Below are 27,785 nucleotides of genomic sequence, written 5' to 3'. Positions count from 1 at the left end.
TAGAGCACAAAGCGCTGAGCGCCTGGGGAAACAAGCTTAAGTTCCGGCTCGGACCCCTCGCGCATGCGCATTACTGCGAGGCCATCTTGGATTGGTCTTGGTAGTTCGTCTTTAAGTTCCGGGGAGGCTAGGCAGGCGTGACACCCGAGCTCTAAGATAGGACGCAGGACTTTGTCCTTCTTGGGCACCAGAAAGTAGTGGGAAAAGCAACCATGACCTACTTCTGGCACAGGTACCCTCTTAATAGCTCACCTGGCCAAGAGAACCAAGACTACCTGGCGGAGAAGCGCCAAATAATCCTCCGACATGCAATCGAGAGACGGTGCCATGGAGGGAGGGGTAGTATCGAAGGGGAGGGAGTATGCCCTTTGGAGTATCTGCAAAACCCACCTGTCTGACGTGATGGATTACCAGTAGGGGAGGTGATGGTGAATCCTGCGTCTCACTGGTCTCTGATGAACCCTGAATGGTCAGACTAGGAGGGATTGGAGGCTGCAGCAGGGGAGGAAAGGATGGGCTGGCCTTCCTGCTGGTTCCCAGACACGAGTTCCTGGGTCCCACATCTGCGGCCAAGCAGAGGCTGGGAAGCTTGTGTGGGCTGGTGGCTAGACTGGGTTGGACGTGGTGGGGTGCACACTTCCGTAGCCACAAAAGGACGCAGCGAGGACTAAGAATTTGGTGGTAGCCTGAGAATCCTCATAACGCTTGACCGCCTTATCATTAAAAAGGCAACAGCCAACGAAAGGGCATGTCCAGCAAAATTGCTTGGACACCCCCAAAAAACTAGATGCCCTCAGCCAGGCATAGAGCCGAAGGGCTACTGACGTGGAAATCGTTCTGCCTAGAGAGCCGGCAGTGTCCGGTCAATAGCAGATTGTGAATTTTGCTGCATCTCTCCCATCCGCCACTGCCTGGGAGAGAATGGCTCGAGCCTCCTCCAGACACTAATGCAGCACCTGCGCAACTGAATCCCAGACTGTATGGGTATAGCAGCCCAAGAGGCATGTGGTATTCACGGACTGTAGCCCCAAGCTGGAGGAAGAGAACATATACTTTGCAAGATGATCCAGCTTTGTGGATTCCCTATACAAGGGTGCAGAAGGGAATGCGCCCATGGAAGAAAAAGGTTTGGACCACCTAGCTCTCAGCGGAAAGGTGTTGGAAGAGGAAAATGGAATTCACCCGGAGCCGGGCAGTGGCGCCGGGCAATTGTCCTTTCCACAGCAGCCCCTGTGCTGGGCCTGGACAAGGTGCCCAGATGGACTTCCTTGAGGGCTTCATTGAAGGGAAAAGGGGTTCAGAGGAAGTTGCCGCTGGTTGAAGCACCTATGTCAGGAGGTTAGTCCCAACTAAAACTGTAGGGAGCTCCAGGCCCACAGCCTCGGCTGCCCTGCGCAACACCTTGCATAAGAAGCTGCGTCCTCCGTAGCCACCGTAGGGGGAAAAAGCATTCCAAGGTCTAGGGAGGTATCCAGACCACTGGCATCACCCAATTCCTCTCTCCCCTCCGGCTCTTCCAGTTGGTCTGCTAAAGGGTCCAGCGACCCCTCCCAGTCCTCATCACGACACTCAGGGCGATAGGGAACACGTGGGATGAACAAGTACAAAAAAGTATCCTCTGGAGTCAGATTCGACTTCGATCCGGGTCCATCTCTGGGATAAGGATGTGGACGGCGTCGGCCGGGGGCACAGCTGACACCGGGGGGCGGGAGAAGGTCGGGAGAAGGTCGACCAGCATCGATCCGGATCCAGGCCTGGATCCATGGGTAGCCTGCGGCACCAGAGCTGCCGGCATCGAAGGTCCAGGGCCGCCAACCGGCTTTGCGGGGCCCGAAGGTGCACCAGCGGAGTCGGGCTACCCAAAGATGGAATGGAGTGCTTCGTAAAATGCACAAAACTGGGCAGAGTACGCCCCAGCTCTAGGAAACAGGGGGGAGGGGGAGGAGTCGCCCCTGAAACAGGCACTGGAGACAGAGCCTTAGAAAAATGACACTACAGTTCCAGCGTTGCGCCGTCTGACCGACGGGGGGGGGGGGGGGGGGGGGGGGGAAGACGAAGAGCGACGGTGCTACTCCGCCTTCTTAGTGTACTTCGACTTACCTGAGGAATGTGAATAACTGGAAGAGGTGTGGTGGCTCCACGAAAGGTCTCGAGACCTTCCCCTCGAATGAGACCGGGAGCGATGCGGAGCAGACTGCCGGGCCTCCAAAAGCTTTCAGGACCGCTCCCGCAAAGACTTACGATTCATGGCCCGACAGTCTGAGCACGAATTCGGGTCGTGGTCACGCTCCAGGCACCAGAGACACACGAGGTGCAGATCCGTCACAGACATCAGTTTGTGACAGGAGTGACAAGGCTTGAATCCGGTCAGACGATGGGACATCCTTCACACACCAGAAGTCAAAGAGACAAAAGTCAAAAAACGTTTAGTCAAAAAATGACGAAGGGGCACGTTCTCTCCGGATCTGTGCTAGGCTGGTGCAGAAAAAGAAAAGTGACGTCAGCGCACAGGGGCGGCGTCGGGGTGAATGTTTGATTTGCTCTGCATTCCGTCTATCATCTGTGTGTCTTTTACTTTGAGGATATATCATAGACAAATATTTGCAACAGTCTTTATAGGGTTCAAAACATTTCACTTTAGGAGGCGATTTTTTTCTTGGCACACAGTAAAATTTGTGAGGTAAAGAGTCTCAGAGACGAGAGGGAGAACCAGATCTGCGTCTTGTGGTGGTGAAATGAACGGACTTCAGTGCATGGGAAAGATAGATATATATATATATATATATATATATATATATATATATATATATATGCTCCACTCACCATTTTAGGAGTGGAACGGTGTTGGTGAGGAGCTGCACCGTGCCATCCACCAGCGTGGAGAGGTATTGCTGAAAAGTTTCTAAATCCGTTCTGAAGGTGAGGAATCTGCAGTTAGAACTAGTAGAATTATGATCGCTCATGCTAGTTCACATGCTGAGACAATTGCTACTCCTACCACTGATACAGTTACTAATGGGAATATGGTACAACCGAATGAATCTGAAAGGAAAGAGATTGATGTTCTCAAATTAAGGACTGACTGCGGAAATCATTCAGGGTACAATTAGCATAGAGAAAATCACTACACAAAATATGAATTAAGATTTCTGAGCGAGGAAGCAGCTTGGTGCTCATTTGATGCATAGGCTAGGAGTGAGGAACTGGAGGTAGAATATGGCAATCTGTTTACTAAGAATGACAAACTATAAAATGGATCTAGATGCTGGATTGATTGATATGTGTATGACAGAGCGCATATTAGAGAATTAATAAAGTATGAAAATCTGATCAAATTTGAAAATTTGGAGAGAACTAGAGTAAGAAAGGTGCGTTAAAGCAAGTAAGAAAAAGACAGAAGCAGACAAAAGTGTAAGCATATGTGAGTAAGTCTGAAATGGTTGTGACGATTTATTCTGCAAGAAGTGCATGGGGGTAATTATGTGCATTGTCGTTGCCAGATATTGCATAAACTAGAAATCTTTCAAAGCCTAGGGAAGATCCAGATAAATGATTTAGTCTCACAGTCTAAAGATTTCTAAAGAGAGGGTAAGAATTAAGAGATGGATTTGGGTTTTGATTCTGGTTCTGTTGATGGTGCAACTCTGAATATGCAGCGAACAAGCGTGCAGGGAAACAATGTGTCAAATGTTGTTCCTCTGGGAAAAGGTAGAGGTTTTGATAACTTGAATAGAATGAAAACAGACATTAATGAGTTAAACACACACAAAAAAAAGAGGAGTTCCACTAGTTATTATGTGTGTGCATTGGACACTGAAAATGAGAATGTCAACCGCATGCAGATCAAATTCATAATTATTTTGTTCCCCAGATGCTGCAGACTCCATACCAAATAGCACAGAATTTGATGGTACAGTCAATTGCCCCAGTCCATCTGGCTTCTGTACAAATTGCAAAATATCCAGCATGAGAAGCAGTTCAATACGAATATGCCTGTAGCTCCAGTAATGCAGCAAAATGGGTGTAACAAAAAGCCAGTCTTACAATAAAGTAATTTAACGTTTAATAATGAATTTCCACAGGAAATACAATGAATCCTCAATAATATTGATTGAGGTAAAAGGGAGGATCATATGCTTGGTGCTGGACTAGAGGTAGATCAGAGTGCCCCAAATGTTGATGGTAAGGTAATGTCCACTCAGTATAATTTTTGATTGCTACAGATACTACTTGCTCCACAGTCCATCCCATTAAAGTTACAAATCTATCAATCTTGGGAAAACCAGTCCAAGTTGTTAGTAATAATAATAAATACATTATGAATCAGGTTTCAACAAATGTCCCTATAAAATTTGGTTCACTGAAAACAAATCAATGTATAGCTTGTGACACTACTCCAGTATACCTATTAGGGAAGATGTCTCTACAAAATAAATAGTGTGAATTATTGAACTACGGATGTTGTAGCAATTCAGACGCAGGTTGAAGACTCTGTATTTAAAATAAAATCTCAAGAGTCAAAAGGTACATTTGTTACCAGTTCTCAAAAAAGATGATTTGCTTTCTGATTTAAGAGACAGTAAAAAAAAAAAAAAGAAGAGGTAGGAGATCTTACAGGTAAGGAGATAGGACTATTTAAAAGAGCATAGGCAGTGAAAAAGACCGTGAAGCCTAATGCAGTTTACCATTGAACTCCTCAGTACAATATCGCATAGGAAGCAGAGGAGGGAATGGAACTTTTAATAGAGAAAATGATAGAACACAGCATTTTACAATCAATATTGTTATTGATTTTTGTAACAAGGCTAATAAACAGTACAAAGTATGGTATGTCCACGACCTTGACAACAGACAGTACAAGCATCGAGCGTTAACATGTTATCCGTCGAAAAGGTTATGAATATGCCCACCACCTCCCCAAATGTTCCCATATTTGTGGTGACAGCCACAGACTTTATTTATTATTTATTATTTATTTAGAAGTTTTCTATAGCGCTAACAAGACCCGAAGGTATCAGAGCGCTTCACAGTAGTGGGCATGAAAAAGAGAACAACATGAAACAAACCCAATAAAAGCAATCGGCGACAGACAATTTGGAAAGAAGAAAAGTTCGGAAAGCAGGGCTTCTCAGTACTGGATTCAACAATACCGCATGGATTCTGAGACGTTTGCAGCTCCAAGTTATCCATAACCAAGGGAGCGGATCAGGCACAAGGATTTAAGTTGGCTCTTGAATTCTGCATAGGACGGTAGAGTTCTGATGTGCGGGGGGATGGCGTTCCATATTTTGGGGGCATTTCCTGAGAAAGAGCAGTCCGCAGTTCTCTTCCTTCTGGTTTTTGGTAGGATGAGCAGCAGGGAATTAGAGCTTCTCAAATTTCTGGCTTGGCATGCTTTTTTGAGCTTGTTAGCCAGGTATTCCGGTTTGCCGGTGTGGAGGGCCTTGTGGGTTAGGCAGGCCGTTCTGAAGGTACTTCGCATTTCCACAGGGAGCCATTCGAGTTCTTTGAGAGCCGGGGAGATGTGATCATATTTTTTGCAGCCTGTGATCATTCTTGCTGCCGCGTGAAGTGTTGTTTTTAGTGGAGCCAGGTGGGATTTGGGGATGCCTGTTAGGATTGAGTTTCCATAGTCCAGTCTTGATAGAACTAGAGATTGCGTGGCTAGTTTGAGGTCCTTGTTGGGAATGTAAGGTTTAATTTTGTTCAAAAGTCTGAGGTTGAAGAATGCGCTTTTCGCCGAGTTCTTAATGTGATTTGTCAGGGTTAGTTTAGGGTCTAAGGTGAAGCCCAGGGATTTAACGGAGTCGGCTAGCGTGAGGTTACCCTTGAGAGCATCGATCGACTTTAGCCACTCGGTGATTTGGGGGTTATCTTCTTTGTTTGAGATGAGGAGTGTTTCTGTCTTATCGGGGTTGAGTTTCAGGTGATTCTTTGTCAGCCAGTCTTGAACTTCATTTAGGACATCGTTGAGTCTCTGGATGTCTTTAAGAGAGGAGATTTCCAGGTAAATCTGCGTGTCGTCCGCGTAGAGGTGGAAGTTGATGTTGGCGTTCCTGAGTAACTTAGCGAGTGGTTCCATGTAGATGTTAAAGAGCTGGGGGGAGAGCACCGATCCTTGAGGGACACCCTTGTTGACTTGCTGGGTATCCGAGGTGAAGTTCTTGATTTTTATTAGTTGCGAACGGTTGTGTAAAAAGGAGGAAAACCACTTGAGAACTACCTCGCCAAGGCCGGCTCTTTCTTGAAGAGTCATGATGAGGAGCTTGTGGTCCACCGTGTCGAACGCTGCTGAGAGATCAAGGAGTATGAGGAGGCAGCACTTGTCAGCGTCAAGAGATCCATGGATGTCGTCTATGATGTTCAACATCGCGGTTTCAGTGCTGCGGCCTTCTCTGAAGCCAGATTGGAGGGGGTCCAGGAAATTGATGTTGTCCAGGTGTTGCGTCAGTTGCAGAAGTACACAGCGTTCAAGTGTTTTCGAGAGTAAAGGGAGGTTAGATATTGGTCTGAAATTGTTCAAGTCAGTTGAGTCGAGACCGGGTTTTTTCAGGAGGGGAGTGACTTGTCCCATTTTTAGACAATCGGGGACCACACCGCTTTGGAGCTGTTTATGATTCTTCCCCAGATGGGCGCTAAGGTAAGCTTCATTTGTTTGATTAAAGATGGGGGGATGGGGTCTGAGATGTGTGCTGAAGGTTTGGAGGTCGAGATCAGCGCGATTATCTCAGTTTCCTGGACGGGGCGAAAGCTTAGCCAGGGGGAGGGAAAGGAGTCGGATGGGAGTGCCACTGGGGAGGTCGAGTAGCTCTTCTGGAGGTGTGGGTTGTTGATGTCTAGAGATAGTTCGATTTTTTGGACTTTGTCGTTGAAGAAGTTGGCAAAGTTGTCACAGAGTTCTTTGGAAGCCTGTAGGGTTGAGGGCAGGGGCTTTGTTGTTTGTTGTCTGATTATGTTGTAGAGTTCTTTGGGTCTGTTTTTGGATTTGACCAATGCCTCGCGGAAGAAGCTGGATTTCTTGTTTTTGATATGGTTGTTGTACTTCCTACGGGCTGATTTTAGTTGAAGGCGGAGAATGGCGGTTGGGTTGTTTCTCCACTTTCTTTCTTTGGTTCTCAGGTTTCTTCTTTCTGCGTTGAGGTCCGCAGTGAACCAGGTTCTGGATGGAGTGGCTCGGCTTCTTTTGAGCTTTAGAGGAGCTAGATTGTCAAGTATGGCGACTACCCCCGAGTTATAGTGGTCGACGAGGTCGTTGGTCGAGAGGTGCATAGTGTTATTTGAAAGAAGAGCGCTTAGTTGACCTGCCAAGATGTCTCGGGGTACTTGGGAGAGGTTTCTCGACCATTTAGGCGGGTCTTGCGGAGGTTTAAGCGAGATGATGGGGTGATTGATGTGGAATAAGATCATGTGGTGATCTGACCAGTCAACTGGTAGTATGTGGTTGACCGTGATAGAATTCTTTTGGGCAATGATGGCGTCCAGTGTGGCTCCTTTGTAATGAGTCTCCTCAGTACAATGTTGGGTGAGGTTGTTCTCATCAAGGAGGCTAGATAGCGATTTGATTAGAGGGTTGTGGGTCTCATTCCACCGGATGTTCAGGTCGCCAAGAATTAAGTTTTTGGAGTCGCCCAGTGTGTCTTGTGCAATCAGGTTTGATAGTTTGATAGGTTTTATAAATGGGCTCCTCTACTTTCGTACACCAGTCCATCATGGAGCACCATTCCGTAATAGTAGGTGGTGAGGACGACTTCCAATGGCAAGAAATATCATGTTTGGCCACCACAGCACCAATGCCAACCAGTTAATGCTCCTTCCACAGTCCCCCCCACCTCTTCCAGGACGTCCAGCAGTTCAATTTGACGGGAACGGTCAAACAGCCTTTCTAGAATATCAGATAATGTCTAGAATATGGTGGACCAATTCTTTGCAATAATCAGGAAGGCCCATACCTTAAGAAAGAAGTGTATCCACACGTGTGCATCTAGGGTGTGGAGAAATGGGTAGCATGTCCATTCTCCATAATCACTGTAGGGTAAATTATGATGCATGTAGGCATTTAAATTGGATCAGGCATAGACAAGAGGGGATAAACAACCCCCACAGTCTCATCCGGATGTCTCTCCAGTCACTATCGTCTAGAGTCCAAATTCAACTCTCACACTTAGTCCAATGGGCTTCAAATGATTCTGGTGAATTCATTACAAGAGATTGGTATATCAGCGAGATGCCACCCTGGCTTAGCAGTGCAGACAGGATCTGGGCCTCGACAGGGATATACTCTGGCAGGTCTCGTCTCTGCAATTGATGCACCACCAATGCATGATGAAGATGGAAGTATCTATAGAATTGGGTCTTGTGGAAGTGGAATTCTTTGTGGAGAACCTGGAAGGTCTTTATTAGCGAGCCTTTCCAAATAACCTCGAGGTAAGAAATGCCTATGAGGTCCAATTGGTCAAACTCTTTCAGATTGGAAACCTGAGATATCCAGCTACCCTGCATCATCCTTCGGTCACAGTTAATCCAGTGGTGTGCCTGCCAACAGCACAGGAAAGTGGCCCTCATTGCCTTTTGGTAGAGAATGTAAGATTGGGTTGCCATGTAGATAATGCACGCTATGTTTATAGCTAAAACGTGCAACTTCCAAGTAAAAGGCAGGGTCTTCGGAGTCGCCAAATATCCAGTTAGTTTCATATTAGTTTGGAGCTGCAAGGCCCAGTAGTACAAACAATGTCTGGCATTCCCATCCCACCAGCGTAGACAGATTGCGCGCAGTTACGAAGGGCTATCATCAGACTATTATTCGCACATAGGACGGAACGTATTGAGACGAGTAAACCGGATTGGGGTACAAAAAGAAGCAAATTCTGTAGTGTAGACTAGCCGTGGGACAATAATAATTTTGAAGAGCGCAACACAGTCAAGGAAATTGAGCAGGAGGTTGGATCATCTGGTTAACTCCTTGGAAGTCCAGTGTAGCAGCGGTGTCAGCTTATGACTCCAGGTTAATTCGAGCTCCAAGGCAATGACCACCCTAAGGTAGGAGAAGCTTAATCGGTGTAAATGGCGACAGTCTTGCCAGTCGATAACTTCTTGACCGCCCGCACGGAGACAAGGAGAGATGTGGTCCAATTGACCACCAGCCCCAATGCGTCGCCATACTACTTGAGCATCTGGAGGATCGGAGCCCGGTAAAGTCTTGTTGCGTACGTTACTACTTTGGTGTAAACCTAGAAGGTGTACTTCCCCACCTATGGATACCACGGGTGAACTTGGTTCAATGCACTAGCGATTAATGTAAAATACAAGTTATTGTAGCTCCGCAAGACACTATTTAATGGTTAATTGCCATAAAAGTACTTCTTTTGGGTTACTAACAATCCAAAAAAGCAATCAAGAATATCGTGGAAATAGCAACAAACCATATTTCGTTATTCACAGTATCACACACACTGTACTAAAAAGAGTGCACACTTAAGTATTTATTTTACTACAGAAATAGTCTTTCACAGCACACCTAATACAACTACACCGAATATTATAACAGCAACAAGACACGTTATGAATAACTAGAATAAAATGAATTTTCCAGCATAGTTAAATTTCATCTAGAACCTAACACCCTAAAGCCTACTTCTATGTGCTATACTAAGAGAGTATGGAAGCCAGACCAACTTGCAGTCTAGAGTTGGCTAGAGAGAAGAGACGCACAGCACACCTCGCTGACAGCAAAGACTGTCTTTATCAGCGGAGACGCTAAGACAATGATCCCCGCAAAGGGCACACTCCCACTGTGGTAGCGGTCAGCGGTCTTCCTCCAGGGCTAGACTTTTTCAGCTTCAGATGAGATGTAGATCTGGGAACTGTGCTGGCAGCAGATGAGACCGTCTCTGGCAGACTCTCTGCTGATAATCTGGACGAAAGACCTCTTCTAACAAGTGGTCAAGTGGCAATTCTTCTATACTAAATCTTGTCAGAAATTGAAATTTATGACCTAAGTGCATCAAGGTATGCATCCCAGACGTTGAAAGGGCGGGTCGGTAAGGGGGGTGGGGTTCTAATGTTGGCTTTTTACTGTAATTTTTTTAACTAATCGAACGGTTAATAATAAAGCAATCAATCAAAGCATCCCAGACGTTTCATTAAGAACATATAAGGCAATTCAGGCTACATTATTTTGGTTATATGTCTGTATGTATCTTTATTTAACCTTGACACAATAAGCAGTAGACATTTAACCCAGAAGAATGTGGCCAAGAACTTGACACTATCACAGTTCCTAGAAGGATACGGTCTGTCAACATTTGTGTCAGGCATGACAAAGATAAATAAGCTACATACATAAGGGAGCATGGTGACTTTCATTGTCTCAGTTTAGGAACATGGCGACCTCCATAGACCAAGCGGAGTCTGGGCCTACATAAGATGGAGTCGAACTTTAGGGACTTTACATCATCCCCGCCTTGTATGTCTGGATCTGGTGTCATTGGGGCGGGTCTAACCAATAGGAATTTGACTAATTCGTAGGGTCTAACCAATAGGAATTTGACTAATGCGTAGGGAAATCCATGCTCATCTCATTACCATTTACAATTCTTTAGAATAAGACACAGGCTTTAATCGATTTATATGCAATATACATACATGATAGTATATAGTTTACATAGCGAAGAATGGAAATTTGTAAGCTGTACATCGTCGGGTGCACATGAAGAACAAGTGTGATCATACGGCGCATGTTCATAGCACACAGTTGGTGTGTTAGATGGCCAAGCACTTAGTTGCCCGTCTGAAGCACTCTATGTTGGTTGCGGGTCCTCTCCAGAGGAGCTGGAAGCATAACAATGAGTCAAGCTATTTATCAAGAGCAGCGTCGAAAAGTGCCACTGGTGATACCGCTCTGTACTAGGTAGCAGCCTGTAGAAGGGAGAGGTGCATCATTCAGCAGTGTTTCTGGTACTCATGTAGAGGTTGCAGGATAATTTCCATATCAAGATAAGCCACTAGAGGCTGCTCCAGATGCAGCCCTGCCAAGTACCACGCATCAGGCATTAGTCGGACGCATTTCCGTGTGGTGATCCACATCACCGCACTAAAAATGCATTGTCACGCATCTTAGCTCCTCCTCAGCTGCCAGTGACATGAAGAATAATCAGTGCCTGGGAAAGCAGGTAATGTATTAACTAAAATCATCAATTACATCTTTTTAAAAATACTTCTCCATAACTGCCATAAATAAGTTGCTGTTCCAGTCCTGAGCTATATGCACTTACATTTCAGGTGCTTTCCAATGTTTGTTTCCTCCCTCAGCCTGTGCCCCAACCCGGGCCCCCAATAATTGTTGAAGTCGCCTGGCAACACTAAAGCTCACTTTCAATATGTGCTCCAAGTTCGGGAGAGGCTGAGCCGGTGATGTTTAGGGCAGGCACACCTCTCATACACGGCTAGCAAGGGACTGCAAATCTAATTAGAGCAATTTTTAACAGATTCCATGCAGGTTTGAAGCTCGTGATTTCAGAGAAAAGGTTCTCATGAATGCACAAAATACAAATTTGCTTTCAACTGACCAGTTTTGCATTCAGAGGTCTTCACCAGCATCACAACTAGGGGGAGACTGACTTCTCTACTGTACAGCAGCTGAGAGTGCATGCTGCTGGTTGAGCCAATGGTACGACTTACCTTCGGTAACGATGTATCTGGTAGAGACGATTCTAGCCGCAGATTCCTTCACGTAGAATTATCCCCAGGCATGAGACTGGATCCGGAAACTTTTTGCCACAGCATCCCTGCGCGCTGGGGACGGGGCGGCATCACGCGACTCCGTCCAGGCGTCGTTTGCGTACGTGACGTTAGTGAGGTCACATAAGTCCCACCCCTGTGCGCCTACATCAGTTTTCTTCGGAGAACTTTTCCGCACCACAACGCAGAGCCACCAGACAAAAAACTGTGGGAGCATGGGAAGTTTGCGAAAGAGCAGAAAAAAAAGAGAATGAAGACAACGACACCATAAGGAACAGTGCAAAACTGCAGTGTCCAAAGGCAGGGGCAGATGAAGGAACCGATCAAAGCCCTGAGCAGCCACCCTGCCAGTATGTAGAAAGCCTTCCCCCTCCCCCCTCTCCCGAAGACAAGGAACATGCTTAAAAGGCATGACCCATGAAGCAGGCCTACCACCCCCATCCAGAAACAAGGAATGGGGAGCCAATCCCAAGACAGACAGGAACAACAAACCTCCAAGTCACCCATCATAGATGGCAACCACCCTCCAAGGAACAAGGGAAAGGCATGGCCAGAGGACCCCTATTCATAAGTTAGCAGAGGGGCCAGGACCTCTAGCAGCAAGAGGAAGGGAGGGGAGGGAAGGACAGAGATTGAAGGCAACCCCCCCCACACCTGGAGTAGCCAGAGCAGCGGGGCACAAGAGCACCTTAACCCCATCCTCCAAGAATCAAGAGGAGGAATGAATTGCAAACAGACGGAGCCACCAGTCAAGAGCAAAAGAAGGCACTCACAGGAGGCACAGTCCCCCACCGGGAGGCGAGTACCGAAGACCAACCAAGGGTCCTCGCAGAATGGGGAGGAAGGGCGGGCCGTGAAGGAATCTGCTGCTAGAGTAGTCTCTACCAGAAACATTGTTACCAAAGGTAAGTAACTCGTGCATCAGCTAGAGACTACTAGCCACAGATTCCTTCACTAGAATAGATGACCTAGCAATACCCACAGGGAAGGAGGGTCTGCGAAAGGACCCCACCAGCATGAACAGAACAGAGGGTCCCACAGGGGACCAGATCTGCGGAACAGGTAAGTAACCTCGTCCCTGCCAAGCAGAACACTACCGACCCCAAAAGGATGTAGGAGGAAGAAAGAAGACTGAAGAGGCCCGTACACTCACAGCAGAGGAACCAAGGGCAAGGCCAGAGAGGCCGAACCACCCCACTCCCCTACAAGGCAACAGAGCTTCCATCCAATGCTTCGGGGAAAGAAACCCCTGTGGAAGGCTTGTTACATTTACATTTTTAAGCAGCCCAAGAGAAAACAGAAGGCCTAATCTCATGGCCAAGTCTGTACAAACAACTCCGGCAAAAACTCATACACGCAAAGGGCTGTCCAGCAGCCAACAACGCCCTAGTCCCAGCAAGGAGGACTCAAATGGCCATAAAACTCAGCAGTCACTGAGGAGGGGAAGGAGGAGGAGGAGGATAGGGCGGAGGAGGACGGAGCCCCGCCAGGAACCTTTGGATGGCAGAGTCAGCCGGAGCATGGAATAACAGGCTGCCATCAAACAGAAGATCAATCAGCCGCTCCCTGATATTTTCAGGGAACACGCCGTCCCGAAGCCAAGCATGGTGACAGAGGGCGACTAAAGAAGCCATGGCCCGGCCCAGCCCCTCCGAGATGTCCAGAGCAGAGCGGAGAATAAACGCCGCTATCTCCCGGCCATCCAGCGCATGATACTGTAAATCCACCTGAACCGTCTCTTGGGAAGCAGCAGATCCCAAAGTCTCAGTCGAGTCCCATTAACAAGAGGAGGCCCTAGCCAACACGCATAGGGTGTTAAGGGCCCGTAGGGCAGTGCTGGTTGAGGCAAACATGTTGCACCCCCATATGTTCACCCAGCGGGTCTCCCTGGACGGCGGAGTCAACAGTGGCGGCAGGGAGGGAAAAGCAGTCCACAAAAGTGTACTGGAGGCAGAGGGGTGGAGGGAAAGGCACGCCGGGTCACACGGCGCCTGAGGGTGCCGGTGAAAAAGGTGGTTAGGCACCGGATCGCCTGAGGCGGGGCGCCTCCAAGACCCCGTCAGGAAAGAAAGGAGCAAACCCTCAAAGGGAAGCATGATCTCCCTCCCACCAGAGCCCTGGTGGAGAACCTCCAAAAGATGGTCCGCCGGAAGTGAGCAACCGGGTCACCCATGCGCAGAATGCCCACCGCTGTAGACACAGCGTGAGCATAGGCCGCACCCGCCTCCGTAGGGCCCCGTGGTGGAGAAAGCAGCTCCTCTGTGGTCGACAGCTGCAGACTAAGGCGGCTGTCCCCGAAGACAAGCGGGGCGGGCAAAGGCCAGACCTGGAAGTCGGGAGGAACCGAGGAATGGGGGATCTGCCGCTCCTTCGACGAAAACCTCGGCTTCGAAAATGGCAGGGAGCCGCCCTTCGACGACGCCGGTGAAAAGGACACCACGCGGCGGCCTGTCTCCGGGGAGGATGACACCAAAATGCAGCCAACCTCCGGAGAAGAGGGTGCGTCTGAAAAGGAATCAGCAGCCTGACCCCTGTGCGGAGCCGTAAAGTTCGCCGCCTGAGGCTGAACACCGCCACCATCTGGCGCCGACGGTGATGACAGAGAAGGCTCCTCGAAGGGAGCGGGGGCCAGATCCGAAGTGGCCAAGGGGCGGAGCCTAAACGGCGCCGGCTCGACCTCCGCCGAGGCAGCCGCCTGCGTGGAGGAACGAGAGGGACCAGGAGAATGACACGTAACGCTCCGCCAGCCTCGGCCTAGCATGCGTTGGAGGTGGCCCGGCGAGCCATGCGGCGCCGCAAGAGCCAACTCAACCTCCAACTCGCCCTCCGACTCGGCAGCCAACTTCGTGGTGGGGCGAGAAAGGCCCAGAGCAGGACGAGGGGTCCCCATGCAGCCTCGACTCAGAGCGGGACGAGGAGGGTCCACCGAACCCTGTGGCGCTGCCAAGACCAGCAGGTCCAAGGGTAAGGGTGGAGCCTGTTTACGCATTATAGGTCCAGATGAATACCACAGACCCCTTGGGGCCAGCAGGCAGAAACATGTTGACCACTTGTAGTACCGTGGGGGGACAATAGAATCCCCATCACACCGACCATAGTTTTTAAACACCATGCAGATGACAGTTACATTAAAATAAGTATGAAACCTGTAATGGTTTTTTAACTTCACTTTTTCTAAGGGCCCCCACTTAGCTTTAGAAGTACATCCCTGTCTTCAGGTGTATGCCTGCCTTCTATCAAACCAAGTTTTTAGAGGGCGAGGACTTGTCAATGATGAAGCATGACACCAGTTAGTGTGCGAGACCAGTCTTTCACTTTTTGTGAGATGCCTGCACTCACAAACTAACACTATTACACTGTAGCACTTAGTTCACTAAACTAGGAGAGGCTCTTTTGTGGGAAACATAGTTTGGAGGCTGCCTCTCTCAGCACCCCGTGCCTCTAGTTCCCTCCCTCAGGTCCTTCCTGAGATTTTGTGGTTAAACAGGTTATTAAATGAATGCCACAGCAGTGATTTATCACAGCAGAGGTGTTCGATATCCCTGTTGAAAGCACTTGACCAATGATACATTGCATATTCCCAACATTACAATTAGTTTACAAGGGCACTAGCTTAGTGTCCTTGCATTCCTGTGATTTGTGGCAGTTTTAAGATTTTCTTAGTTTCTTGTTGCTCAAATGGGGGTCATTTCCGAAATGTACATGTTTCCCTCATCTTTACAGCCTGATTTTGCTCGCGAGAAAGTGTCACTCAGTGGTTAAAATGTCACTCATAAAAACACTGAAATTATAAAAATGTCACACATAGCAATGTGAAACCTTGGCAGCTATGCAGATGCAAGCCCAAGATGATGTCAGTTGGACAGTTCATAAACCAGAACTTTTACTTGTGTAGCATTCATTTTGGGAAATGTTAGCATCCAGAGCTCGCTGAGTTCAGATAGTCAAGCATGTCCCATGTTGCATGCTAGAGTTTCTCTGCAGCTTTGTTCAGCTGGATATGGGTACTCTACTGAGAATGAAAAAAATGACAGAATCACAAAAAATGCTGCTTTAAATTCAGTCACCAAACTAGATCAAATGTTCTTAGAAAGATGCACAACACCAGTTGTTGCAGATGAATTCAATCTTGGTTGGGCTATATCTGCAAAATGCATCCGGTATTGTGTAAGTAACAGCCTCTGAATTTCTGAAGCAGGTTCCATGATGCTCTTCAACAACTCTATGAAATCTGCCAACACCTCGGCAAACCAGAAAACAACCCACTGCTTTCGGTACTAGATGCCTGAACAAAATTGGGCAATATGCTAATTTACTGGCAATATTTATAATTTTCAAGGCAAAAGACCCTAAAACAAAAAAACTTGTTTTGCCATTGCCCGTCATTCTCTTCAGACAGTCTACTTGGTGAAACAGTGGGTCATGTATTAGGCCTGAGTTCCTAAGAACCACTCAAAAAACATCAGAATGGGGGGAGGAGCCTAGCTCGCGACCGATATGGCCGCGCTTTAGCTCGGCTCCGTTCGCCCGCCTGTGTTTTTCACATTTATCCTGCATTTATCCTGCCCCGGGAAGCCCTCCTTGCTGTGTGGTACTATTCCGACGCTCTGCAGGCACTTACCACTTGTTCCAGTTGTCCTGGCTGCTGTGGGTCCGGTGCAGTGCCCCCGACCGTTCCCGGGACTCGAGAGCGGACTGGCCTGGTTCTTCGTCCCGGCTCCTGGGCCGGATGCAGCCTGAGGGCTTGCCCTTCGGAGCGCGCTGGAGGTGATTGGAGGGCCGCTGTTCGTGTGAGCCGGAGGTTCCTGGCTGAGAGACTCCTGTGTGGCAGCAGCCTTGGATGGTGACGCTGCCCTTCATTATTGGGGTTCCTCGTGTGTTCAGCTTCCTCCCCCTTTGTTCTCCGGTCCGGCCATTTTGTTCTTTGCCGCCCGGACTCGGAGAACGGGACTGGCGACATTGGGGGGCCGGCGAATCCCCTTCTTCTGGTGGCCCCCCTTCCTGTCCGGGGTGTTCTTCTGCCTGTCGGCGGGACTTCTTCTGCTTGACTGCCGCCCCGGCGGAGGTTGTTGGCCGCGCGGCCTGTGCGGGCTCTCAAGATGGCGACCAACCCCATTTGTTTGGGCCGGGCCCGGACGAGCACTGGGGGCCCGCCGCAAGGCCCGGGTGTCGGATACTGTAAATGTTTTCCTGCACTTAAGGGGATCTTGAACATCCTGCTATCCTGGCGGCTCTCGGTGGCCGCGCCACTCCTGGCTCTGGAGACGGTTCCTCACTGCGGGCCTCCCGGGCCCCCGCGACCGGATGAGGCATTGATGCCGCGGGGTGTGGCTGTTACTCTCCTGGCGGCCTCTGCCCTGGCTGCCGCCCCGGAGGTGCGCATCCTGATGGCGCCTTCTCCTCCTGTGCTGCCTCCTCTGCCCTTGGCCCGGGAGCTGGATTTTGTTTTGCCGGACTTTCATGATTCTCCTGGTCCCTCTCAATCACCACTGCCCGATGACGTCTCCTGTGCCGGCCCGGATGGGTCGGTTTTTATGGATATATCCTTGGAACTGTGCCTGCATCGTTTGCTACATTCTGTGATTTTCCTGGATCTTCCGTGCTTTTCTTCCTGTGACTTTTTTGGACTGCCGTTGGACTCTCCTGCTGCCTGCCTTCTGTTCTTTCTGGCAGGGTCCTCGTTGGATCGGACCCTTACTGCTTTGGATAAAAAGGGTCAGGGCTGATGAAACCTGGCTCTTATATGCGGTAGCTCATGAACGGTTTGGATGATCTTTGTGTCCTGATATGGTTCTGTGTAACTGGTTAGTGCTCCTGGACTTTGGCCTGATACTCTTTGGCTTCCCGAGGACTTGGACCTTTAACCCGGGCGGGTGGATGGGTGCGTTTACTCCTGTCTTTGGCCCTCCCCCGTGTGTATGTTTGTATGTCTTTATTCCCTTCTTTCCTTCCCTTCCTTCCCCCCCCCCCCTTTTTTGTCTTTTAATTCTAACTTTCCTTGCTCCACTAAATTTCGGGTTCTACTTAGGGCGACAGGCACGCTGCGGGGGGGTAGGCCGTAGCCTTCTGCAGGGGTGCAGGGTGGGCTTAGGGGTGGGTGGGGGGGGTCTGTTTGTGTCGGGGGGTCTTTTTCCCCCCTTATTTTCCCTTTTTGTTCTATGGCTCTTGTGTATTCACTTTTTCGGGACTCTGTCACCTCGTATCTCCCCCGGGGGTTTTCTGTCCTTCTTCCGGTGTGTGGCTGATTGTGGTTCGCTGCCTATTCTGGTATCGTGTTTCTGTTCCATCGCATGCCGGTTTTATTGTCCTGTTTTTCCCCCTGGGGGTGCATGGTCTGGCGGGTGTTCCTTTTGTTGTCCTTTTCTCCCTCTTTCCCTTCCTCCTTTATGGAGGTGCCCTTTTTCCGTTGGGGTGCGTATTGCATAGTCTTTGTGCTGGGGCTTTTTGAATACGTCTTCTTTGTTCGGGTAGGGGCGGAGGTGGGTGAGCGCGATTGATTGTTGCCACTGTCGCTGTTTGATGGTCTGATTCTGTTTTTGTCCTTTGCTAGATTTGATTATATGGCTTCATTTTCTTACGTTGTGTTTATAAAATGGCGGCTTGCCGCGGTCCCTCCCTTGTATTCTCATATACGGCCCGTTATTCCTTTGGTCCCCTCCCCGCACTAGAAAACTTAACCTTTATTATCCTGCTCTTGCTGAACGCTCGATTGTTTTATTGCTTCACCAGTGCTCCTGATGTTATATCCTGTGCAGATCTTCTTTTTGTATGCTGGTTATTTGACCATTCTGTTTCTGGCCAGCCCGTGGGGTTGTAGGCCAGTATTTGTGAGCTTCCATTGTTCAATAAAGGTTTTCAAAAAAAAAAAAAAAAAAAAAAAAAAAAAAAAACATCAGAATGGGCTCTAGCTTGCCACAATGGTCTAGAAAATGAGCCCACCTTGTTCCCTCTAAAGAATCACTATAGCTAGTAGTATGGGACCCGTCGCTGGTCTTGGAATTGTGCTATATGTGTTTTTTAAAACACAGCCCCACCTTTAGGAATCTCTATCAGTCAAGAATAACAATCATATTCCTCATTAAAAGGGGCTCTTCGGCCATTTGGGGTTAAAATTACCTAGTGAACAACAGACATTCTCAGCTTAGAAACGGTCATGCCACCCAAGCATCACATTTCTCTATATCATTAGCAAAACAGAAGGCACCACCACATATAGGAGTTGTGGATATCAGTCTTCTGCATTACATTCATGCACTCGCTGTATGATTTAAATCCCCAAGCACTAGTTCATGGTGAGAATAAAATGGGACTAGAATACTGTGAACATTGCAATTCAAACTGAATCCGAGTGATGGTTGGGAGAATCTGACTTGGTTCACAACTTTTCCCGGAGCCCTGACACCTAGATGTAGAAAGAGCAACAAAACATGATCAGGCAACACGTACGCCCTAGTATTGTCAATGTCACAGGATTTTATACAAAGCCAGTTAAACATCCTGGGACATATGCAACAGGTTTTAATTTCTGGCAGGATATTCTAAAGCCAGACTCTCCATTGGGAACTATAACACAAGTTTATAAAAAACAGTCCCTAAATTACTGAACTGGCTTGACAGCAATCTTCAATCTTGCATGCTAAATGAACAGATATTCCATTCATCTCTGAAACAATCTGTATTAATGATCAGCAAACAAAAAACTACAAACTTTTCAAATGTAAAAAACTGATCATACCTTTTCATCTTCTTCTTTAGGAACATGACTAAACCAGCATTTCGGTTTGCAACAACCACGAACCGTATTAAAGTAAAAGTGGCAGTATCCAGCAGGCAGCACACTCCTCTCAACTGATTGCCAGCGCTAACGTGTTACATAAAAGATCACATTTAAAATCTTGCATATATTTCTCATTTTAACATTAAACTAATACTATTTTAGAATAAGTATCAGTAAGTAATTTATTGTTGGTATTGGTCAAGATACATAAACCATTTGTAAAAATATACAAGAAACAGTCCTAGTCCAATGAATCAATTTTCAAACAGCAATAAAACCATACACACAACCTATAAATTCAATAAAATATACATAAGTTAAATTGATATTCTTCTGTTTTCAACCCTCCACAAATAGCATAATGCCCAAACAATGAACCCCCTTCCAACGGTAACAATCTTACATTTTATGAATTCCATAAACAAACGGTAATATACTTTCAGTAGAATAAAAGAAGGCTCAAGTGTTGACAATAGTACTTGTATTTAGCTAGAAGATTTGCCTCAGCCATTATGACTTAATAGTGAATATAAATGGCAAAAAATATTGAAGGTATGCTGGCAAGCAAAGGTAGGGGTTTCCACAGTGAAAAATGAAGACCCTCAACGTCTATATTGCCTAATAATTCTAGTTTGATGCACATACAACTCAATCAAGGTCTCTAAGATGATATTCAACATACTGGAACTATTGAGGGATGCATGTACAAGGGTGATGAATTACTGCAGCTTTAAAGGTGGAGGAAAGAGGATATCAAAAAAGGAATCGCCTTCAATCGATAATTTCCCACCAAAACGGTTTGTCTTGACCAAATATTCTGTCCTCAGGATCTTGAACGAACAAGTTGCTTAACCTCGGAGACACCTCTTTTTGAGTGTATATGCTATCTAGCTGCAGATTTCTTACCTTACAATACTCCCCAAGCGTCAGACTGGATCCATAAAACCTTCTCCAAAAATACTTCAAAGTGCTGATAGGTGGCACGATGAGGCTCTGAGCTGACCCCACACTACACCAAAGAGACGGAGTGGAAGCACATATTAGTGCTATGCCTACACGCTGACATCTGGTTCTTGCTTGTCTCTTTAAGTGCACTAAGATACGGAGCAGGAACAATTGGTAGTAGCATTGTGCAGATTGATAACTTGGGACATATATAGATGTTAAAAAAGAGGTCATGCCACAGATCGGGGAAGTGGGAGGGCATTGAGGAATCTGCATTTAGATAGAGGATCAACTAGAACGGTAAGTAACTTGTTCTTCTGACTAATACCTCTAATCACAGATTCTGCACCTTGGATTAGATACCAAACCAGTACATTCCTACGTGGAGAGTCTGTGAAGTGACCTCAGACCAAAACGTCTTGCAAAACCAAGCAGATGAAATGTCCCTCCCTCAAGAGCTGTCTGACAAGGCAATAGTGCTCCGTGAAGATATCCACTAATGCCCACACTGCAGCCTGCAGATGTCAAGGACTGGAACTCTGTGCGCCAATGCAGTGGCCGAATACTTTGCTCCATGGAATGGGTTTTAAGACCTTCGAGTGGCTGCTCCTTGGCCACTGCATAGTAGATCTTAAGGCAGAGGACTATCAATCTCAACAGGGTCCTCTACAAACAGCTAAAAGTCAACAAAGTGTTAATTGGAATGTTCTAATCTAAAAGTGTAAAGATCTTTTGGGGTCCAGCCGATGAAGCCTCTCCTCCTCTCTTAAAGGGTGGGTTATAGGAGGGGGTGGGGGGCAAATAAGATAGGCAGAATAAAAACCTGCCCAGCATGGAAAGGAATCACAACTTTAGACAAGATATCTTGCAGAGTTCTCAATACTAGTTTGTCTGAAAGAAAAGGTTGTGTACAGCGTCTGCATCAACAGTGCCTGAAGAACACTCACACAATAAGCTAAAGTAATTGCAATGAGGAAGACAGTCTTTAAGGTCTAAAGATTGGAGTAAACAGCTATGCATTGGCTCAATGGGCATGCACATGAGAAACATTAGGATCAAATGTAGTTCCTACTGTGGCATTACAAACAGTTTTGGAGGAAACGTGTGTCAAGCTTTTCATAAACCTCATCCCAAAATGAGATTTAAAGGATAGTTGGTCCAGCAGACACAATCAATCAGGTCGTACTTGTATAGCATGGCTTGCCATCTGAGAGGATATCTAGGTGCTTGCAGCAGGCCTCAGTCGAAGGGCCAGGTCTTGAGCCCCTTTGTGAAGTGGGTTAGGGAGGGAGCGATGTAGAGGGGGAGGGAGTTCCAGCCTTAGGCGGGGAGGTGGAGCGTCCTCCAGCGTGGCAGTATTTTGACCGATCGATCTGCTCGAGGGTAAGATATGCAGAGGTTACTGGGGGGAGAGGTCAGTGGAAATGCAGGCGGTGGTTCATGTAGGTGGGTTCTTCGTCGTGGAGGTCTTTGTAGGCGGGGGTCAGGAGCTTGAAATGGCATCACTTCTGGACTGTACTTCAGTGGAGGTCTTGGAGGTGATGGGTGTTGTGGGTTCTCTTGAGCAGGTAGATGATCAGTTTTGCGGCTGTGTTATGGATGGTCTTTGCATGAGTTCATTAGTGGTGCCTGTGTTCAGTGCGCTGCCGTCGTCCAGTCGGCTGGTGATGAGGGTCTGCATCACTGTCTTACGGGTACTAGTGGGGAGCCACTTCAAAGATTTTTCAGAGCATGTGGAAGCAGGCTCAGGTGACGACCTTCATGACATTTCATGGAGAGTTTGCAGTCAAGGATGATGTGTAAAGAGAACAGGCATGGTCTTTTGGCTTGGTGATTCGGTCCAAGTTCCGACAGCCACCAGGAGTCTTTCTATTGGGCGGAAGATCCGAACTTCAGTTTTGTCTCTCTTGAGTTTCAGGCAGTTGTCCTTGATTCAGACTGAGACATTCTTCATTCACCTGTGGAAGTTGATGTTCGTCGAGGAGGGGTCAGCTGAGAGTAAGAGGACGAGCTGGGTGTCGTCAGAGTAGTAGATGACGTTGATGTTGTGTGATCTGACTATGTCTGCAAATGGTGTCATGTAGATGTTGAAGAGGGTAGGGCTGAGGGAAGAGCCTTGGGGGACGCCACAGATGGAATGCTTGGCTTGTGATGTGAAGGGAAGGAGGCAGATTCTCACGGTGCATCCCATGAGAAAGGATAACATCCATCTGTGATGCCAAACTGGAGTAGGCGGTAGATGAGTGTGTGGTGGGAGACTATGTTGAAGGGTGCAGAGAGGTCAAGAAGGATCAGGGAGGCTGATTCTTCTCTGTTGAACAGGTTGCGGATGTCGTCCATCACGTCGATCATAGCGGTCTTGGTGATGTGGTAGGTTCTAAAGCCTAATTGGAATTGGTCAAGTAGGCTGTTTTTCAATAGGTGTGTGGTAAGTTGGACCTGGATGACCTTCTCCAGGACTTGGGTAGGGAAGGGAGCACAGTGATAAGGCGGTAGAGTTCTGTAGCTTACTGGGGTCTGCAGAGGGTTTCTTGAGAGGGGTCTAACCATGCAACAGGAAAGGTGGCTGTGGTTATCAATGCGTTGAAGATTGAGATTGAGGTGAGTTGGTGGCTGATCTGGTCTCTTCCAAATTTAAAAAGACGGTGGGGACTGGGATTGTTAGTAGCTCTCGAGTGGATAGAGTTCATAATAGCAGTAGTGTTTGGTGAGCTGAGTTGATCCCATGTGGTGAGCAGGTGGTCGTCAGTGCTGCTCGATGTGATGCTGAGGAGGTTGGAGCGCTGGGGATCGAAGTTTTTGTAGATGGTTGCTATCTTGTTGTGGAATTGGTCAGCGAGTGCATAGTTGAATTCCTGTGAGTCAGGAATTTAGTTTTTGGTGGCAGATGGGGAGGTGAACTCTGACGATGGTGAAGAGTTCCTTGGCTTGGATGACGCTCGTCTAGTTATGGTAGAGCAGGGCCTTCTTTTTGCGGTTTTTAATCTGGTGGTGGTATTCGTTGAGGGCTTATTTGAAGGAGGCTTGGTCGCTGTGGTTCCCACAGGTTTGCCATTTTCTTTACAGTATCTGCGTTTAGATGTGCTGAGTTCCAGGGTGTACCAGCTGGCTTGTTTGGAGGGTCTGTGCGTCTTGGATGTTTTGGTTGGAGCTACTTGATCGGTGGCGCTGGGGATCTAGTCATTTAAGTTCTGTACTGCCTGATCTAAATTTGTGGTATTGTGGGGCTGTGTGCTGAGGGCGTCGGTCCACTGTTGTTGAGTGACTTTGGACCAGCTGCAGAGAGGGGCGCTGATGTGGTTGGGGGCGGTGCAGGCCGGTCCAGCAAGGGTGAAGTGTACAATGGAGTGATCAGACTACATGAGTTCCGAGGTGTGACTTTATCGGCTTCTGTTGCTGGACGTGAAGATGGGGTCCACCGTGTGTACTGCTGTATGCGTGGGGTTGGTGACTAGCTGCTTGAGGCGATTTTGTTCAATCTTTCCAGGAGGTCCGTGTAGTTGGCGTGAGTGGAGTCATTATGGTGGAAGTTGAGGTCTCCCAGGAATGTGTAGAGTTCGGATTTGATGGTGAGTGGGATGATCAATTCAGCGAAGGCGCTGCTAAGTCTGGTCTATGGTCTTGGCGGTCTGTATGCGAGGGAAAATTTGATGGTGGTGTTATCGTCAGTGTGGAGCTGAAAATTCATATGTTCCATAATTGGCATTGTTTACATCGTCGGTAATGGTATAGGTGATCAAATCATTGTGTACAATTGCAATGCTCCCTCCGTATTTGTAGGTGCGGTTGCGGTGTTTCATCTTATAGGCGCTGGGAGTTGCCAGGGCTAATTCCAAGGGTGACGTGGAGGTGAAGAACAATAGTTACTTACCTGTAATCTGTGGTTCTCCAGTATTGGTGTCTTTCATAGATTCACATGCCTGAATCATTCCCAGTCGTCGGAGTGGGAGTCCCACGGGACATAAAAAAGCAATAATATGCCATAACAACATAGTAAAAACCAGTAATTCCCAACCAGAAAGTAAAGTAGCCCAAGATACAGGAGAAAAAACTTCCAAACTCAAGACTATCTTAGTCATTTTGTATAGACCAAACTGCAGCCAATCAGGCAACAGCACCCACCAGAAGGTTCTCCCCAGAGACTCAGGCTCTCAGATTTTCTCCGAAGGAGAGATGGTAAACCAATGTAGCCTAAGAGTCTCTATGGGGAGGTGGGCAGGTTGAATGTGAATCTATGAAAGACACCAATACTGGAGAGCCACAGATTACAGGTAAGTAACTATTGTTCTTCTCCAGTATTAGGGGTGTCTTTCATAGATTCACATGCCTGAATCAGAGTAGATAGCAGTACATATCTGTGCTTGGAAGACGCTCTCTGTAGCATAAGCTTGTAAATATGAGATGCACATAACCATGAAATATATATATAAATAATCACATCACTAAAAGCATGATAAAATGCAGATATTTGAGCATGTGCACAATAAAAATAAGCATAACAAGCATCTGACAGCAGTAAGAGGAGGTGGGAAACAGAGGCTCACCTTATTTGGAGAGATTACGCAGGACTGCTTGACCCACTGAAGCATCGGTCTCGCTGGCTGCATCCAAACAGTAGTGTTTGGTGAAAGTATGCCGACTGGCCCATGTTGCCGTTCTGCAGATGTGCTGGAGGGGGATTCCAGCAAAAAGAGCAGTTGAGGAAGACACTGCCCTTGTAGAGTGCGCTCTAGGAGCTGCTTGCAAAGGTCGTCCTGCTTGTGTATGACAAAAGTCGATAGCTGCAGAGATCCATCTCGCAATTGTTTGCCTAGATACTGCTTGGCCTTTACGTATCATACCATAGGTGATAAGCAGTTGATCAGATCTGCGTAACGTAAATGTTCTTTGCAAATAGAACTTTAAACATCTCTTAATGTCCAGTGTATGCAATGCCCTTTCTGCAGGGGATTGCGGGTTAGGAAAGAATGTCTTTAGGATGACAGGCTCGTTAAGGTGGAAGTCCAAAGGCATCTTAGGTATGAACTTCGGATTTGTGCAGAGCACCACTCAGTCATTTGTGAACTGTAAGAAAGGATGATGAACTGTGAAAGCCTGGATATCACTGACTCTTCTAGAGGAAGTCAGAGCCAATAAAAGTGACACCTTCCACGTAAGGAATTTCAAATCGCCTTTGTGGATCGGTTCAAAAGGATGGCGCATGAGTTGCGCTAAGACTACATTAAGATGCCACGATGGTGGTGGATGACGTACCGGAGGGAACATTCTGAAAAGACCTTTGAAGAATTGTTGTATAATTCTTGAAGAATAAAGAGAAGTGGTCCCATCTTGTCGGTATCTTAAACTCGCTGCCAGGAAAACCTTTAGGGTTGCATGAGACAATCCTGATTTTCCCAGATGTAAGAAAAAAGGTAAGATTTGCTCTGGCTTAGCCAAAAAAGGATGAATTCCAGTCGGAAGACACCAGAAACAAAAAAGTTTCCATTCCAGTACGTCTTTATAGTAGCAGGTGCTCTTGCTTTGGCTAGTACTCCCTTGCAATCTGCAGGAATTTTTAGGTGGGCGAATTCAAGGTATTCAGGCGCCAGCCGCTAACCTCAGATGTCGGGTCCGGATGGTAAATCTGACCGTCCAGGATGGAGAGTAGGTCCGGAGTTGGACGCAACTGAATTGGTTCGCACTCCGATAGGAGAAGGAGCTCGGTGAACCAATATTGGCGAGGCCATCTGGGGGCAATAAGAATCAGCCGACACGGTTCCTTCTTCATCTTCCGCAGGACTCTGGGAACTAACGTATCGGTGGAAAAGCGTAATAATATATTTGAGACCAGTTGATCGAAAACGCATTCCACTGAGAGTCTTTGTGGGAATGCCAACTTGCAAAGAACCGGCATTTGCTGTTCCTCTTGGTCGCGAAGAGGTCCAGATCTGGATGACCCCACTGCCGAAAGATCCGATCCACCGTCTATTGATGAAGCTCCCACTCGTGAGTGGACACTGTTGTCCTGCTGAGAGTGTCTGCAAGAACGTTCTCTGTTCCTGGTACATGAACCGCCAGAAGATTGATTCTGTGCCGCATTGCCCATGCCCATAGCTCCTGGGCTTCCTGAGACAAAAGAGCTGATCTTGTCCCTCCCTGTTTGTTGACATAGTGCATTTTTGTTGTATTGTCCGTGCAAACCAATACAGTAGCTCCTTGAATGATTGCTCGAAACAATTTGAGGGCAAGAAAAATGGCTCTCAGCTCCAACAGATTCATGTGCCAACGTTTCTGCTGAGGGTTCCATTTGCCGCTGATAGTCAGCCCCTGAAGATGAGCTCCCCAGCCTTCGAGGGATGCGTCCGTGGTGATCGTAAAGTTTGGTGCGTCCTGAAGGAATGCGCAGCCCTGTTGCAGATTCCTTTTTTGTATCCACCAGAGAAGGGAACCCCGAATGCGAGGGGTGATCTGGATGAGGTCCTCGAATGAACCCAAGACCTGCAGCTATTGTAAGCCGTATTCTTCTTGAAGAGGCCTCATTCGGAGACGGCAATTTGGTATCAACGGAATGCAAGACGAGACCATCCCCAGAAAGGATTTGAACCGTCAGACTGAAACTAACTTTTTTGAAAGTAGATTTGGAGCCATGTCCTGTATTCTGACTCGTCTTTCGACCGACACGAAGGCTTGGAGCAGCTGGGTGTCTAGGGTCGCTCCCAAGAAAGCTCGTCTTCGGGATGGTACTAATTGGGACTTGCTGACGTTGATGGAAAGGCCCAGAGATTGAAAGAGGGCCAGACACTGCTGTACATGGTTGTCTGCGTCTGCATAAGAACTGGCCTTGATAAGGAAGTCGTCCAAATATGGAAATATTTGTATTCCCTCCAGCCGGAGGTGTGCTGCTACCGGAGCCAGGACCTTTGTAAATACCCTATGTGCCAAGCGCAGCCCAAAGGGAAGGACCTTGAACTGATAATCCCTGCCAGCCATTCAGAATCGCAGAAACTTTGTGTCGAGGTAAGATGGGGATGTGCAAATACGCATCTTGGAGATCCAAGGTGGCCATGTAGTCTCCAGCCGATAGAAGATGCAGTATTTTCTGTAGCGACAACATTCTGAACGTTAGCTTCTTCAGATATTTGTTTAGGGCACGGAGATTCAGAATTGGACGCCATTCTCCGGACTTCTTCTTTACTAGAAAAAATCTGGAGTAGAATCCTGTTCCCCTCAGAGTTTGAGGAACCTTCTCGATTGCTCCTTTCTTCAACATCAAATTGATTTGGGTAAACAGCTCCTTTAGATGAGCTGGAGGTGGTCCCTTTGGGGGAACGTTTGGAGGAAACTGTTC

General features: G+C 47.6%; 1 protein-coding gene across 1 annotated transcript in view; it reads right to left on the bottom strand.

The window, feature by feature from the left end:
- Positions 1-27,785, bottom strand: part of TOPAZ1 (testis and ovary specific TOPAZ 1) — a 2,142,665-nt gene that overhangs the window by 1,390,361 nt on the left and 724,519 nt on the right. The window contains exon 8 of the mRNA XM_078663910.1: positions 19,472-19,597. Coding sequence (XP_078520036.1) covers positions 19,472-19,597 — 126 coding nt within the window. The remainder of the gene's footprint in view (positions 1-19,471; positions 19,598-27,785) is intronic.

This window comes from Lissotriton helveticus, chromosome 10 (genome assembly GCF_964261635.1).
Source record: "Lissotriton helveticus chromosome 10, aLisHel1.1, whole genome shotgun sequence".
NCBI classification, from domain to species: domain Eukaryota; kingdom Metazoa; phylum Chordata; class Amphibia; order Caudata; family Salamandridae; genus Lissotriton; species Lissotriton helveticus.
The sequence above is the reverse complement of the archived record's forward strand: the minus strand, read 5'-3'. Positions and strand labels throughout refer to the sequence as shown.